This window comes from Melospiza georgiana, chromosome 13 (genome assembly GCF_028018845.1).
Source record: "Melospiza georgiana isolate bMelGeo1 chromosome 13, bMelGeo1.pri, whole genome shotgun sequence".
NCBI lineage: Eukaryota > Metazoa > Chordata > Aves > Passeriformes > Passerellidae > Melospiza > Melospiza georgiana.
This window is the reverse complement of record NC_080442.1, coordinates 3,702,678-3,719,729: the sequence shown is the minus strand read 5'-3', so window position 1 is coordinate 3,719,729 and position 17,052 is coordinate 3,702,678. Positions and strand designations below refer to the sequence as shown.

Genomic DNA, 17,052 nt, shown 5'->3' with positions numbered 1-17,052 from the left:
CGGTGACAGCAACTCTGGGGTTTTTTTTGTGGTCCCATGGTGTGAAACATCTTTGTAGGACACTTTCCCACCAAGCTCTCAGAGCATCACCATTTCCAGGAGAAAGCTGCTCGCTTTCCCAGCAGTGCTATTTTCTCCTTTTTCACAGGGTTGGGGGATGCTGGGAACTGAAAATGTTGGTTGGGGAAGGAAAAAAAAAAAAAAAAAAAAGGAAAAGAAAAAAGAAATATGTTTTGCTGTGCGCAGATTGGAAAAGAAGAAAAGCAAACCAAACAAATGGAGTGAATCACAGGCACCTCCTGTTGCAAGAGCACGACACAAAAACAACAGGCAGGGCACAACTGATGGAAGTTGTGGCTGGAAAAGGGAGCCAGATGCCAATTCCTGACCAAGCTCCCAGCTCTGCACCAGCCAATTTGGGGACGGAACTGCTGAAAAGCGGCCTGGGAAGGTGTTCTGTGGGTGATGCAGTCGGTGCCTTAAATGGGACAGACTAAATTTAGACCCGAGTGCTTGAGTGCAAACTAAATCTAAGCTTGAGCACGGAATAAATCTAAGTCCAAGGTGCTTTTTCGGGAAAATCTCGCATCCTAAAAAGGGCTGGGAGGTGAGCGAGGAGGGGAAATGGGTTCCAGCCAGCTCCGTGGCTATTCCAGGCTGCTCCAGAAATAGGCCTGGTTCCTCCTGCTGGGCACCCTTTTGCTGCCAGCCCCACCCTGTGTGTGGCAGTGCCAGGGGAGCAGGATGTGGAGGTGTGATTGAGGTGTGAGGTTTGGGTGACAGAGCCCTTAATGACAGCTCTGCCTCTGTCACCTGTCCCCTCCCCGCCTTGGGTCCCTGGGTCAGGCAGCGATGATTGCGATGATTCCCCGTCTCGTTATGCACTGGGAGCAAACATTCCCGTCGGGCAGGTGGGAGGGACGGGCACGGCGAGTTTCGGGAGTTGCCTTGAGGAATTCGCGGCCAGTCCCAGCCAGAGATCTGCCCTCACACTGCCCCGGCCGGGCTGTGCTGGGATCTCAGAGCTTTGGCAAGTCTGGTTTCACATTCCTGTCCCCGGGGCTTTCCGGGTCTGGGGAATGCGGAGCTGCAGCCGGGGCTGGACGTGAGGGGAATGGGAAATCCATGTGCCGGCTCAGCGGGCGCACAGAGGGTGCTGGGAGGGCACAAACCCGGAATGGCCCGGGGCTGGCACCCACCTGGAGCATAGGGCAGGTGTGGGAAGTGTCCAGCAGCAGGAGGGGGCTGGAAGGGCATGGTGGGACCATTCCTGATCCCACTGGGATCCTTCTCAATCCCTCTGTGAAGGGCACAGCAGGGCCATTCCTGACCCCACTGGGATCCTTCTCAATCCCTCTGTGAAGGGCACAGCAGGGCCATTCCTGACCCCACTGGGATCCTTCCTGACCCCAATGGGAAGGACACAGCAGGGCCATTCCTGATCTCTTTGGGGTCCTTCCCAATCCCTCTGTGCAAGGCTCAGTGGGGCCATTCCTGATCCCAATGGGAAGGGCACAATGGGGCCATTCCCAACCCCACTGTGATCCTTTCCAATCCCACTGGGAAGGGCACAGCAGGACCATTCCTGACCCCACTGGCATCTTTCCCAGCCCCACTGGCAATGGCATGGCAGGGGCATTCCCAATTCTGTTGGAGTCCTTCCCAATCCCAATGGGAAGGGCACAGTGGGGCCACTCCCAAGCCCATTGGGATCCTTCTTGATCCCACTGGGAAGGGCAAGGCAGAGTCATTCCTGATCCCATTGGGATCCTTCCCAATTCCACTGGGAAGGGCATGGCAAGGCCATTCCCAATCCCATTGGGATCCTTCCTGATCCCACTGGGAAGGGCATGGTGAGGTCATTCCCAATCCCACTGGGAAAGGTATGGCAGGATCATTCCCAATCCCATTGGGATCCTTCCCAGTACTTATGGGAAGGGCATGGCAGGGTCCTTCAAAATCCCACTGGGATTCTTCCTGATCCCACTGGGAAGAATACAGTGGGACCCTTCCCAACCCCACTGGGAAGGGCACAGCAGGGCCATCCCTGATCCCACTGGGTAGAGCCCCACCTGCATTCCACAGGGATAAAACCTCTGCATCTTCCCACTCAGAACCTCCCTAGGGACACCAAGGTGGCCGTGCCCTGTGCCCACCCTTGCCCTGGAAGGGTTTTCCAGCTGTGGGGAGCTGGGATAGGGCAGTGGATGGAGCAGGGTTGTTCTGCTGCTGGAGCTGCTCGGGGCAGCTCTTCCCCCTGGAAGGCCTTTCCTGGGAAATCAATGTTTGACTTTCCTGGGCTGGGAGGGGCTCCCCGGATCCGCCGAATCCATCCTTTGTTGCACTGACACAACATCCAGCAGTGCTTGTGCCATTGTTGGATAAAATTCCATCATCACAGCCTGGGACCAGCGCTGCAGAGCGCAGCTTTTGGGAAGTGGCAAAACCTGGCTCTAAATTTAGCCCCTGCAGCCGTGGGGAGCAGCGGGGAAGGCCGGACCTGGCGGATGGCACAAATCCACGGAATCAAAGGCTCCGGCCTCGCCTTGCAGCTCCAGTGCTGCATAATTATGGGGGGAGCGAGAGTGGGGCTGTGTTAGTATTCATGGAATTGCTGCCGAGCCCGCCAGCCAGGGGTTTGATGTTTAATAAGGAGAATTCCAGCGTTCCCTGGGAGCGTGGGGCGAGCAGAGCCCCGGCTTTGAATCCAGGGCTTGTTCCCCGCAGGATGCAGGTTAGGGGGTCTCTTTTGTTGCTGGCTGAGTGGGTGTTTGGGATCAATTCCAGCTCCAGCTTGGAGCAGGGATATGGGCAGCAGGGCTCCTAGAAGAGCTTTTGGGATCCCAAATCCCAATCCCAAACCCGGCAGCTCAGTTCCCAAACCAAAAGGGATTTTTTTTTCCCCCTAAGGCGCTCCCAGAAATAGCTGGGAAACGCTCAACGTGCCAGGATATTTCCTTTCGGAGAGTGCCTCTGAAAAAGCGCATTTGTGTGCTCCGAGAGTGCTCTGCAGCGTGGCCCTGCCGGGCATCGGGATCGCCGGCTTTTGTGGGATGGATTATCCCTGCTAATGCGGGCTCCATTGTCTGCCCGGCTCGGGAAAAGCTGGGAAGGGCAGCGAGCTGCCCGAGGCACAATGAGCACCCCGAGAGCGCGGGGATAGAGGGGGGAAAGGGAAAGGGAAAAGCTGGGCAGGGCAGGGAGGTCCCCAGGGCACAGTGAGCACCCCGGGAGCACAGGGACGGGATGGGGAAAGGAACCAGGGAAAAGCTGGGCAGGGCAGGGAGCTCTCCAGGGCACCTCAGAGTGCAGGGATAGAGGGGGAGAGGGGCCAGGGAAAAGTTGGGCAGGGCAGGGAGCTCTCCAGGGCACCCCAGGAATGCAGGGACAGGGGGGAAAGGAGCCAGGGAAAAGTGGGATAGAGGAATTCCCAGCTGGGGTGGGAAAAACTGCTGGGTGAGGATGTTGGTGATCCCGCAAGGCCGTGCCCTTCGCACCGAGAGGAGCTCGGAAGGGCTGGGGAGGCAGAGATAAGGTGAGATGAGATAAGAACGAGAGAACTTGGTGATGAATCGCGGCTCATCTCTCATCTCCAAAGCGTCTCAGGGGGGATGAGAAACTCCGTGTTTGAGTCCCGTGGCCGTGCCTTGCGGGATCTTGGGGTGAGATAGAAGTGTGAGAAGGCTCAGGCTGCTTTCACACCTCTTTTTTGGGGTTTCCTGCCAGCTCCTAGGCCCCTCAGTGGGTTTCAGGGCTGTGTGTTCCCCCTTGTCCCTCTCTCCTGCCTGAGTGAGCAGCTGGAGCTTCTTCCCCCAGCTGGAGAATGGGAAGGAAATCAGCCCTCAGCCCCAGTCCCTGCTTTCGGGAAACGCAGCCTTTCCTGCAGGATGGAGGGAACGGCAAAATTCCCGTCAGGGCTTTTACCCAGCCCGGGCTGATGGGAAAGCACTTTGGAAAAGCTTTTAAAGCTCCTTCCTGGGATGCTGCTGCGGGAAGGCCCAGCCCAGGCATCGCTGTGAGCCTGGGCCCTGCCCTTCCCTGCCCCAGGGGCACGAGAGAGGCCGGGCTGCCTTTGGAACACCGGGAATTCCACCAGGACTCGCTGCTCCACGTTCCAGCCTCGGGGTGGGATGGACACACAGCCCTGGCAGGGAATGGCTCACTTCAGCCAGACGCTGTCTGCTTTCTCCAGGAGTTTTGGGGGGTCCCTGCTCCTTTCAGGGCCAGGGGAGAGCAGGAAAGCAGGGACAGGTGGACTCGATGCTGTCAGCTCTGAGCTGGGCAGCAGAGGGGAACGTGGAGGGAGTGAGAGTGGGGCCAGGGTGGGGTTTGGACCCTGAGGGAACTCCTGGGGGATGGGACAGGAACGTGGAAGGAGCAAAAGTGGGGCCAGAGTGGGATTTGGACACCAAGAGAGCTCCTGGGGTTGGGACAGGAACGTGGAAGGAGCAAAAGTGGGGCCAGAGTGGGATTTGGACCCTGAGGGAGCCCCCAGAGGGAGGGACAGGAACGTGGAGGGAGTGAGAGCGGGGCCAGATTGAGGTTTGGACCCCAAGGGAGCTCCTGGGAGTTGGGACAGGAATGTGGAAGGAGCAAAAGTGGGGCCAGGGTGGGATTTGGACCCCAAGGGAGCTCCTGGGGATTGGGACAGGAATGTGGAAGGAGCGAGAGCCTGGCCAGGGTGGGGTTTGGACCCAGAGGGAACTCCTGGGGTTTGGCACAGGAACGTGGAGGGAGTAAAAGTGGGATCAGGTTGAGATTTGGACCCTGAGGGAGCCCCCAGAGAGAAGGACAGGAACGTGGAGGGAGTGAGAGTGGGGCCAGAGTGGGGTTTGGACCCCAAGAGAGCTCCTGGGGATTGGGACAGGAATGTGGAGGGAGAAAAAATGGGGCCAGGGTGGGATTTGGACCCCAAGAGAGCTCCTGGGGATTGGGATAGGAACATGGAGGGAACAAAAGTGGGGCCAGGATTGGATTTGGACCCAGAGGGGGCTCCTGGGGGATGGGACAGAAACCTGGAGGTGTCACGGTCACTTCTGCTCTGCTGCTTCTGCTTCCCTTGAGAAATGACTCAGGTTGGGGCATGGGACAACCCGAAACACGGCAGGGCTGCCCTGGGGTGATCCCTCAGCCTGGGGTGATCGCTCACCTTTCCTTCCAGCCTCCCCTTCTCCAGAGGGGTGTCCCTGGGCACTCTGGGGATACAGGACCCTGCTCCTGGGTGCAGCCCTGACAGAGGCTGGGGACAGGAGGCCACAGCAGAGGAAGTGGCCTCCACACATTTCTTGCCACTTACGTTTCTCCTTTCGCCTCCTTCTCGTAAACCCATCCAGAGAATGAGAAATGTGTCACTTCACATGAGGTGTGGGATGGTGCTGGGACCTCACAGTCACAACTGTTCAAATTTTCTGTAGCAGGTCAGAGCAAACCTGCCCAAAACTCCTGAAATGCCTCATTTACAGTCAGGCTGTTCCTATAAAAAACCCCATTGCTGCAGGCTCTGTCCCAAGTGCCTGCCAAGGCTGTCTGAGGCTCCATCCCATGGGAATGGGACCTTCCTGTCCCACCAGGCTGCCTGAGGCGTCCATCTCATGGGAACAGGACTCTCCTGTCCCCGCTGTGCCCCCCCTCTCAGTGTCACACTGTTCCCTCGTGTCCCTCTGTTCCCTTTGAGCAAAGTCACGCTGGAAGGAGAACTTAGCACAGCAGCTCCTTGGAGACATATTTCCTCTTCCTGAAATGCCTCAATTTGGGAATTTATAGAATGTCTAAAAAAAAAAAAAAAAAAAGAAAAGAGAGAGAAAATGCAGCTTGGCTTCTTGCTGGAGCTCGGGGAGGAGGGAGGCGGCAGTGTGGCGAATCCAGCCCTGCTCTGGGGACAGAGGGGACCCTGGGGTGTCCCTGTCCCCCTGGGAAGGTGGGAAATGCAGGGATTGTGCTCCTGGCCTGAGGGAATGATGAAACTCCAGCCGCAGTGCGGAGTTTGGGAGCTGGGATGGAGTCCTGAGTGACTCAGGGAGAGGCCCTGAATCACAGTCCTGGGAAAAGGGGACCTGGGCTGCTGTCACACATCCTGCGGGAAGAGGGAGTGGGACACGGACAGGTGTCACCACATCCCGACTGGCAATGGGACAGGAAGTGGTGTCACCACATCAGGAGTGGGACAGGGATCTTGGTATCACTGTATCCAGACTGGCACCGGTGTGACTGCATCCAAGGCTGGCACTGGGACAGGGATCGCTGTCACCGCATCCAGGCAGCTCCCGGTGCTATCCCGGCAGCGGGATCCATGTGGAGCTCCGGGATTGCTCGCCCTTGACTCAGAGCCGGGATGAGAGCGTCCCAGGTGACATCCAGGGACACTCCCACATTCCCAGCCCTCCAGTCAGCGTTTCCTGCTGCCTCCCGCGCCGATCCCAGCCGGACGCGCTGTCACCGAGGTGGGAACGTGTCACGGCACTGGGGAGAGGAATCCGAGCCGGGGAATGCGCGGCGGCTGCGCGGGCAGCGGAGCAGGTGGCAGTGCCATCGGGGCCACCGCGAGTGACAGCGCTGCCACCCGTCACGGCGACACTTCCCGGGGCCGCCTGGGCGGCGGGGCTCGGCTGCCAGCGCTCGGCACCGCGCCCGTGCCAATCCCGGCTCCCCGTGCCAATCCCGGCTCCCCGTGCCAATCCCGGCTTGCCCCGTGCCAATCCTGGTTTGCCCCGTGCCAATCCCGGCTCCCCGTGCCAATCCTGGTTTGCCCTGTGCCAGTCCCGGTTTGCCGCGTGCTGGCGGCTCGGCCCCGTGTCCCCGGCCGGTGACAGCGACCGGAGAGCTCGGGGTGGCACAGCTCAGCCGAGGGGCTGGGTGGGAACGGGCAGTGCCAGGGGAGGGCAATTCCAGGGGCAGGGAATACCAGGAGGGGGAATTACAGAGAGAAGGACAATTCCAGGGAAAGGGCAATTCCAGGGAGAGGGAAATTCAGGGAAAGGGCAATTCCAGGAGTGGACAATTCCAGGGAGAGGGAATTCCAGGAGGGGACAATTCCAGGGAGAGGGAATTCCAGGAGGGGGCAATTCCAGGGGAGGGAAATTCCAGGAGTGGCAATTCCTGGGAAAGGGCAATTCCAGGAGAGGGCAAATTCCAGGAGAACACAATTCCAGGAAAAGGGCAATTCCAGGGAAAGGGCAGTACCAGGAATGGACAATTCCAGAAGGGGGCAATTCCAGGAGAACACAATTCCAGGAATGGACAATTCCAGGGCCAGACAGACTCCCTTCCCTGCTCTCCCACGTCACAATCCAAGGTTTTTCCCACTTTGAAGGGATTTAAGGGCAGGAAATGAAGGAAGTGCCTCATGCCCGTCCCAGTTCCCAGAACCCAGCAGGTTCTGCTCCCATCCCACTTCCACTTCCATTTATTTCAGATAAATATTTCAGATAAATGCTTTACTTCAGATCCTGATTTTATCCATCAGTACCATCCCCTCCACCCAGCTCCGCATCCCCACAGAATTCCTGTCGGATTTAACCCTTTCCTGACCCAGCCATGGGACAACTGAGAGGAGTTTTAAAACCTTTTATTCCATTTTCAGTCTCGTGTGAAGGGTGAGGCAGCACAGATTTATAAATCACGCCGTAGCAATCAGAAGAAGTCAGAAAAGGGCTTAATCCCAGAAATTATTTTTTTTTTTTCCGGAGCCGGGAGCGGTGCGAGCCGGTGACTCAGGAGCGTCTGGGCTGCGGGAGGCGCTGCCAGCCGGGAATGTTGGAGAGAGGAGAGAGGAGAGGGAGAGGCAGCGCTGACTCAGCCCCAGGCGGGCCGGGAGATGGGGTTTGCCGGGAGAGGCTGCAGCCCACGCTGCCCCTCTGCTCCGGGGGTGGGGACAGCCGGCTCCGGGATGCTCCGGGATGCTCCCGGGTGCTTTGTGATGCTCCAGGATGCTCTAAGATGCTTTGGGATGCTCCAGGATGCTTTGGAGTGCTCTGAGATGCTCCAGAATGCTCTGGGGTGCTCCAGAATGCTTCAGGATGCTCCGGGATGCTCCAGGATGCTCTGGGATGCTCCAGAATGCTCTACGATGCTCTGGGATGCTCTGGGATGCTTGGGGATGTTCTGGGATATTCTGGCATGCTTTGGGGTGCTCCTGGATGCTCTGAGATGCTCCAGAATGCTCTGGGATGCTCTGGGGTGTTTTGGGATGCTCCAGGATGCTCTGGGATGCTTTGGGATGCTCCAGAATGCTCCAGGATGCTCTGGGGTGCTCCAGGATGTTCCAGCATGCTCCCAGATGCTTTGGGATATTTTGGGATGTTCTGGGATGCTCCAGAATGCTCTAGGACACTCTCAGATGCTTTGGGATGCTCTGGGATGGTCCGGGATGCTTCTGGATGCTTTGGGATGTTCTGGCATGCTCTGGGATGTTCTGGCGTGCTTTGGGATGCTCCAGGATGCTCTGGGATACTTGTAGATGTTCTGGGATGCTCCAGGATGCTCCCAAACGCTTTGGGGTGTTTTGGATGTTCTGGGATGTTCTGGGATGCTTTGGGATGCTCTGGGATGCCCTGGTGCTTCTCAAGGGGCTCTTGGTCCCACAGGGAGCCGCTTGCTCTGTCACCAAAGGCTCCCCTCTCTCTGTGAGAAACACGTTCACTCTCCTGAAAATGCAGAAAGTTTAATAAAGGACAGTAGGAGACGAGGAGCACAGAGCAAAGGTTTTGTGGCATCAGCCAAGAGCCCCCTGTTATCTTTGGGGATATGTCCTGGTTTAGGGCAAATTTTACCCTAACCCCTGAAATACCTTTAATTACATCAGCCCTTTGCATATTCACAGACCCTTGTGCTCAGTAAACTTTTCCCCAAACTGGTTTACATGTTCCAGGAATTGTTTAGCACATCTCTGCTTTGGCTCTGCTCTTTCAGAGCATGTGGATTCCTGGATTGTGGTTTTAGTTCCTTTTTATCCCCTCCAGTTCTGCCTTCAGAGGGTGAGTGCTGCTGGCTGGCACATCTGTGCAGGTGTGCTCATCATGTGTGACACATCTGTCCAGGTGTGCTCACCCTGTGTGACACATCTGTGCAGGTGTGCTCACCCTGTGTGGCAGATGTGTCCAGGTGTGCTCACCCTGTGCTCAGTGGGTGTTATCCCATCCCTGCAGGCACTGTGACACAGCACACTGATATCAGGCTTAATGAACCAGAGGAATAAAATCCATATCTTTATAGAAAACTTACTTCAACACCACACATCTAAAATCCATTTTAATATTTGCAAAAAAACCAATATTACAATGTCTATTTGTAGGATCTCCATCGAATCTGGAGCATCTCCTAGTTCCAATACCTGCTCCCCTCCTTCCCCCCAGACACTCTACAGGATGTCCCTGTCCCTGCTTTGATGTCCCTGCTCCCCTCCCTCCCCCCAGGCACCATCCAGGATGTCCCTGTCCCCGATTTGATGGCCCTGTCCCTGATTTGATGTCCCTGTCCCCGATTTGATGTCCCCGCTCCCTCCCCTCTGGCGGGAGCTCAGCCGAGCACAAAGCCGCCCTTTCTCCCATTCAGGCCCCGCCGCGGGGACATTTCCAGGGACAGTGGTGCCATTGATTGTCACCCGAGCCGCGGGGCTGGTGGCAAACGCAGGGCACGGGGGCTCGGAGGGGTCAGCCAGGCTCTGGGAATGAGCCCTGTGTCCCCTGGAGCTCTGGGATGGATTTAGGGGGTGATGGCAGGGCCGGGCCATCCAAGGGCACGGGCCTTTCTGTCCAGTGTCAAAAGCAGCTTTTGAGAGATGTCCCATTATTTGGGGACACCATGGGACACAGCCCTGTCCCTGGAAGTGTCCAAGGCCAGGCTGGACTGGGCTTGGGGCATGCTGGCACAGCAGAAGTTGTCCCTGCCCTTGGCACAGAGTGGGATGAGATGAACTTTAGGGTCTCTTCCATTGCCAACAATTCCACGCTTTTCTGGCACTGAGATGGTGCCCTCTGCCGCCTCAACCTCATCTCCTGATGCTGTTCAAACCCCACACTCATAGCTTGGGGTGCAGGGATGTTCCCCCATCCCACCAGGATCCAAACCCCTTCCCGAACCCAAGCTGCTGCAGGCAGAGCAGGACTTGGAACCAGCTCTGCAAGACTTGGAACCAGCTTTGCAGGGCTTAGGTAGGACCAGCTCTGCAGGGTTTAGGACCAGCTCTGCAGGGTTTAGGTAGGACCAGCTCTGCAGGGCTTAGGTAGGACCAGCTCTGCAGGGCTTAGGTAGGACCAGCTCTGCAGGGTTTAGGACCAGCTTTGCAGGGCTTAGATAGGACCAGCTCTGCAGGGTTTAGGACCAGCTCTGCAGGGTTTGGGTAGGACCAGCTCTGCAGGGTTTAGGTAGGACCAGCTCTGCAGGGTTTAGGACCAGCAGGGTTTAGGTAGGACCAGCTCTGCAGGGTTTAGGACCAGCTCTGCAGGGTTTGGGTAGGACCAGCTCTGCAGGGTTTAGGTAGGACCAGCTCTGCAGGGCTTAGGTAGGACCAGCTCTGCAGGGTTTAGGACCAGCTTTGCAGGGCTTAGGTAGGACCAGCTCTGCAGGGTTTAGGACCAGCTCTGCAGGGTTTAGGTAGGACCAGCTCTGCAGGGCTTAGGTAGGACCAGCTCTGCAGGGTTTAGGACCAGCTCTGCAGGGTTTAGGTAGGACCAGCTCTGCAGGGTTTAGGACCAGCAGGGTTTAGGTAGGACCAGCTCTGCAGGGTTTAGGACCAGCAGGGTTTAGGTAGGACCAGCTCTGCAGGGTTTAGGACCAGCTTTGCAGGGCTTAGGTAGGACCAGCTCTGCAGGGTTTAGGACCAGCTCTGCAGGACTTAGGACCAGCTCTGCAGGGTTTAGGTAGGACCAGCTCTGCAGGGCTTAGGTAGGACCAGCTCTGCAGGGTTTAGGACCAGCTCTGCAGGGCTTAGGTAGGATCAGCTCTGCAGGGCTTAGGTAGGACCAGCTCTGCAGGGTTTAGGAACAGCTCTGCAGGGTTTAGGACCAGCTCTGCAGGGTTTAGGTAGAACCAGCTCTGCAGGGCTTAGGTAGGACCAGCTCTGCAGGGTTTAGGTAGGACCAGCTCTGCAGGGCTTAGGTAGGACCAGCTCTGCAGGGTTCAGGTAGGACCAGCTCTGCAGGGTTCAGGTAGGACCAGCTCTGCAGGGCTTAGGTAGGACCAGCTCTGCAGGGTTTGGGTAGGACCAGCTCTGCAGGGCTTAGGTAGGACCAGCTCTGCAGGGTTTAGGATCAGCTCTGCAGGGCTTAGGTAGGACCAGCTCTGCAGGGTTTAGGACCAGCTTTGCAGGGCTTAGGTAGGACCAGCTCTGCAGGGCTTAGGACCAGCTCTGCAGGGTTTAGGTAGGACCAGCTCTGCAGGGTTCAGGTAGGACCAGCTCTGCAGGGTTCAGGTAGGACCAGCTCTGCAGGGCTTAGGTAGGACCAGCTCTGCAGGGTTCAGGTAGGACCAGCTCTGCAGGGCTTAGGTAGGACCAGCTTTGCAGGGCTTAGGTAGGACCAGCTCTGCAGGGTTTAGGACCAGCTCTGCAGGGTTTAGGTAGGACCAGCTCTGCAGGGTTCAGGTAGGACCAGCTCTGCAGGGTTTAGGACCAGCTCTGCAGGGTTTAGGACCAGCTCTGCAGGGACCCCAGCCCTACAGGGACCGCAGCAGACGCTCCTGGAAGCGCTCGGAGGCTCCGTTGCCAGCTCCGAGCCCAGCCCAGGCTCGCTGGAGGCTGGCAGAGCTGTTTCCACTCTCGGCTCTGATTCAGTCCCCGGGGAGCTGCAGGATAAACAACAACCTCGGCGCCGGCCAAATGATTGTTTAGGGCTGCTTTGTTTGTGGCTCACAGCTCGGCGGGGCTCGGGGAACTCAGGAAGAGCCCCCCCAAAGGAGCCTCAGGGCAGCGGGAGAGAAGTGTGGGAGAGGAGGAGGAGGAGCTGAGTTTGGAGCTGCAACTCAAAACTTGGAGATTTGCCTGGGTTTGCAGAGATTTAGGGGCTAGTGTTTCAAAGTTTGGTGAGATCTGGGCGGATCCCCTCGAGGTGTGTTGGTGATGGGGCCACGGCACTTTAATGGGGTTTTTGGGAATGGACATGGTGTGAAGGGGATTGTGCCTGTCCCGGGCAGGCTGGGACTGAGCCTGGCTGCAGAATCAGCCTGGAAGGTTCTGTGCCAGCTTCTCCAGCTCGGCGTCAGGGGTTTCTCAGAACCTTTGGGCACAGGGAAGGCTGGGCAGGACACAGGGGCAGGAAGGGAGGGTCCCAGGGGAAGAGCACAGGGATCTGTCCCTTCATTGTGACCCCAGCCCGGACCTGAATGGTTCTGGCAGCTTCCCCAAGCCTTGCTGGGAAAACTCTGCTTGTTTTAAGGGATGAGGGACCACCTCGAGGCTTGTTGGTGATGGGCTCACGGCACTTTAATGGGGTTTTTGGGAAGGGGATTGTGTCTCTCCTGGGCAGGCTGGGACTGAGCCTGGCTGCAGAATCAGCCTGGAAGGTTCTGTGCCAGCTTCTCCAGCTCGGGCTCAAGGGTTTCTCAGAGCCTTTGGGCACAGGGAAGGCTGAGCAGGGCACAAGGGAGGGTGGGCAGGGCACAGGGAGCTGTCCCCTCATTGTGTCCCCAAATCGGACCTGGATGGTTCTGGCAGCTTCCCCAAGCCTTGCTGGGAAAACTCTGCTTGTTTTAAGGGATGAGTGACCCGCAGGAGATGGGGATAACCCCCAAACCCAGCGGGAATCCAGCGCCCCGCTGACCTCCGAGGCGCCTCTTGCTGGGCGGGGCAGTGCCAAGTGCCAGCCCTGGCAATTAAGAGCCACGCGCCGCCGATTAATTACCCGACAGTGGCGGCTGCCAGCTCCAGCGGCGTTCTCAGCCTTTGGCCGAGCTCTGGGAGCGCTGCCCAGGGCAGAGGCCGCTGTGTTTGGGAGAGGGAGAAGCGGGGATGGAGAGCTCGGAGTGCCGGGCAGAGGGCGGCCCTGAGCCCCAGAGCGATCCCCGAGCACACCTCGGGTTTTTGGGATCCTAGGGGGGGAGCAGGGCCAGCCTCACCCAGCCTATGCAGCGGGAATGGCAGGGGTTTGAAGGGAAGGGGGGCTGGAGAAGGTGGGATGTGAAAGAGGAAGGGCAGAGGGACAGACAGACGGATCTGCTGCCAGCTGGGACGTCTGAACGCTAGCTGTCACTTTTTGTTCCTGTCTGGGACATGGAGTCTGGGGGTGGTGAAACTTTCATCTGTCAGACCTGGGCTCCGGCCTGGGATCCAAACCCTGTCCATCCCTCCTGGCATCCAAACCCTGTCTGTCCCTCCTGGCTCTGGGATCCAAACCCTGTCCATCCCTCCTGGGATCCAAACCCTGTCCATCCTCCTGGGATCCAAACCTTGTCCATCCCTCCTGGGATCCAAACCCTGTTGATCATGCTGGGATCCAAACCCTGTCCGTCTTCCTGGAGATCCAAACCCTGTCCGTCTTCCTGGAGATCCAAACCCTGTCCATCCTTCCTGGCCCTGGGATCCACACCCTGTCCATCCCTTATGGAATCCAAACCCTGTCCATACCTTCTAGGATACAAACCCTGTTGATCCTTCCTGGCCTGAGATCCAAACCCTGTTCATCCCTCCTGGGATCCAAACCCTGTCCATTCCTCCTGGATATCCAAATCCTGTCCATCCCTCCTGGCCCTGGGATCCAAACCCCGTCCATCCTCTTGGGATCCAAAACCTGTCCATCCCTCCTGGAGATCCAAACCATGTCCATCCTTCTGAGATCCAAACCATGTCCATCCTCCTGGAATCCAAACCCTGTCCATCCTCCTGGAGATTCACACCCTCTCCATCTTTCCTGGAGATCCAAACCCTGTCCATCCTCCTGAGACCCACACCCTGTTGATCCATTTCTTCTGAGATCCAAACCCTGTCCATCCTCCTGAGATCCACACCCTGTTGATCCATTTCTTCTGAGATCCAAACCCTGTCCACCCTCCAAGGGCACAGGAAGAGATGGGCTCAGCGGGTGCCCCCAGAGCAGCTCCCTGAGGTGTGTGCCCTTCCCAGGTGCCAAGGAATATGTGTTCCCACGGAGGGAGAGGTTCCCAGTGTTCTTCCACCAGGAAAACACCTCCTCCATCTACGTCGGGGGCGAGGGCAGGCTCTACTACTACGACTTTGCAACGCGTGAGAACTACACGGTGAGGGGCGCTGCTAACGGGCTTGGAGCAAAACCCCATCAAAAGGGTCTGGGATCCATCTCCCAACCCACATTCCAGGCCTGGAGGAGCCTGGTGTCTGCCCAGCCGGCTCCATCGTGCCAGGAAACAAAATCCCAGCAGGAAAGAATGGTTGGGGTTGGGGTTAGGGTTCAGTCTACCCTGTTGGCCATGGGCGGGTTCTACCTTGGGTAGGGTCCCCCCTGGTTAGGGTTAGATTTAGGGTTAGGCTTAGGCGTAGGTTTAGGCTTAAATATCCCCTGCTGGCCATGGGCAGGTTCTTCCCAGGGTGGGATTCCCTCTGGGTAGGGTTAGGTTTAGGATTAGAGTTAGGGTTAGGATTTGGATTAGTGTTAAATTTTCCATGTTGTCCATGGGCAGGTTCTACCTTGGGTGGGATCCCTTGGAGGTTCTCAATGCCCCACAGGGCTGATGTTTCCAGACTGGGATCCTTTCTGGATCCATCCTAGATATTTCCAACTTTAGATCCTTTCTGGATCCATCCTAGATATTTCCAGGTGGGGATCCTTTCTGGATCCATCCTGGATATTTCCAACTTTAGATCCTTTCTGGATCCATCCTAGATATTTCCAGGTGGGGATCCTTTCTGGATCCATCCTAGATATTTCCAGGTGGGGATCCTTTCTGGTTCCATCATAGATATTTCCAGCTTTAGATCCTTTCTGGATCCATCCTGGATGCTCCCATCCAAGGATTCTTTCTGGATCCATCCCAAATGTTTCCATCCTGGAATCCTTTCTGGATCCATCCTGGATGTTTCCAGCCAGGATTAGGGTTAGGATTAGGATTAGAGTTAAATCTCCTGCATTGGCCATGGGTGGGTTCTTCCTTTGGTGGGATCCCTCTGAGGTCCTCTGTGCTGTGCAGGGGGGATGTTTCCAGCCAGGGATCTTTTCTGGATCCATCCTGGCTCTTTCCATGGGATCCTTTCTGGATCCATCCCGGATGTTTCCAGCCGGGGATCCTTTCTGACTTGGGAGCAGCAATGCTCAGATTTCGTCACTGGCATCCAGCCTGGCCTTCATGCTGGATTTCAAGTGCCAGGGGTGGGGGACAAGGACACCTCGTGGGTTTTGGTGACCTTGTGGGATGCTGACCCCATGCCTGGTGGCCTTGGGAGAGCAGCAATGGAAACGTTTCCCTCTCCTTTATCCTAGGAAGAGTTCCCGGTGAGAAATGAAGGCCAGTGCGTGTCCTCTGGGAATTTGGTAGGTCCCACCTGTGAGGGAGCAATGGGATGGGGAGGATTTGGGTTGAAGGAGGGAATAACAGGATGGGGAGGATTTGGGTTGGAGGAATAATGGGAAGGGGAGGATTTGGGTTGAAGAAGGAATAACAGGATGGGGAGGATTTGGGTTGGAGGAATAATGGGATGGGGAGGATTTGGGTTGAAGGAGGGAATAACAAGATGGGGAGGATTTGGGTTGGAGGAATAACAGGATGGGGAGGATTTGGGTTGAAGGAGACAATAATGGGATGGGGAGGATTTGGTTCAAGGAAAAATGGGATGGGAAGAATTTGGGTTGAAGAGGGAATAATGGAATGGGGAGGATTTGGGTTGAAGGAATAACAGGATGGGGAGAATTTGAGTTCAAGGAATAGTAGGATGGAGAGTGTTTGGGTTGAAGAAGGAATAATGGGATGGGGAGGATTTAGATTGAAGAAGGAATAATGGGATAGGAAGGATTTGGGTTGCACAGGGAACAGCGGGATGGGGAGGATTTGGGTTGAAGGAATAACAGGACGGGGAGGATTTGAGTTGAAGGAATAAGGGGATGGGGAAGATTTGGGTTGAAGAGAGAATAACAGGATGGGGAGGATTTGGGTCGAAGAGGGAACAGCGGGATGGGCAGGGCCGGAGTATTTGGTTGAAGGAGCTGTGTGTGCTCCTCATGAGCTCCCTCTGGATGAGGGGATCTGGGAAAACCCAGGGAGGATGTGGGAATCCGTGAGGTGCTGGGGGCTCAGTGCCATGGCCAGGCTCCTCTCCCCCTGCAGGAGGACAGCCGGAATTACCTGACCCTGGTGGAGCAGTACGGGGACGGGCTCCTCGTGTGCGGCACCGGCGCCTGCGCTCCCACCTGCTGGAACGTGGTACGGATCCTTCCCCCTTCCTGAGCGGGGAAAACCCGGCCTGACCCCACTCAGGATCCCCTTCTGTCCTTCCCCAGACACAGAGGAAGGAGAGCCAGCCCTGGGATGGGAGAGGGATCGCTCCCTTCACCCCTGACTCCAACACCCTCGTCGTTGTCGATGGTAAGAGGGATATTTTCCCATTTTCCCGTTTTCCAGTGGTTTTGTTGTGCCCAAAGCCTCCCTGGGACAAACAGCAACCCCCTGAGGCTGCTCTGAGGGCTTTGTCTCCTTGGTTCTCCTCATTTTGTCCCCATGGAAATGCACATTTCATTAGGACAGAGGTTGGAGATTCCCATGGGGGCGTGAGTGGGGACTCTGTGTGGGAGAAACGTTGGGAACCAGGAATGCTTTGGGTCAGGAGGGACCTGGGAAGGACCTGAATCAGGAATGTTTTGGGTGGGGAGAGACCTCAGAAGGAGGAACCTGAATCAGGAATGTTTTGGGAGTATTTTGGTTTGGGAGGGACCTGAATTGGGAATGCTTTGGGTCAGGAGGGACTTTGGAAGGAGGGACTTGAATCAGGAATGTTTTGGGTCAGGAATGCTTTGGGTCAAGAGGGACCTGGGAAGGAGGGATCTGAATCAGGAATGTTTTGAGTCAAAATGGACCTCAGAAGGAGGGACCTGAATTGGGAATTCTTTGGAAATGCTTTGGGTTGGGAGGAACCTGAATCAAGAATGCTTTGGGTCAAGA

The 17,052-nt window shown here is 56.7% G+C and overlaps 1 protein-coding gene across 1 annotated transcript in view; it reads left to right on the top strand.

The window, feature by feature from the left end:
• SEMA7A (semaphorin 7A (John Milton Hagen blood group)) overlaps window positions 1–17,052 on the top strand; it is a 32,862-nt gene that overhangs the window by 4,790 nt on the left and 11,020 nt on the right. The window contains exons 2-5 of the mRNA XM_058033064.1: window positions 14,051–14,184; window positions 15,381–15,431; window positions 16,222–16,317; window positions 16,395–16,479. Of these exons, the coding sequence (XP_057889047.1) occupies window positions 14,051–14,184; window positions 15,381–15,431; window positions 16,222–16,317; window positions 16,395–16,479 (366 nt within the window). The remainder of the gene's footprint in view (window positions 1–14,050; window positions 14,185–15,380; window positions 15,432–16,221; window positions 16,318–16,394; window positions 16,480–17,052) is intronic.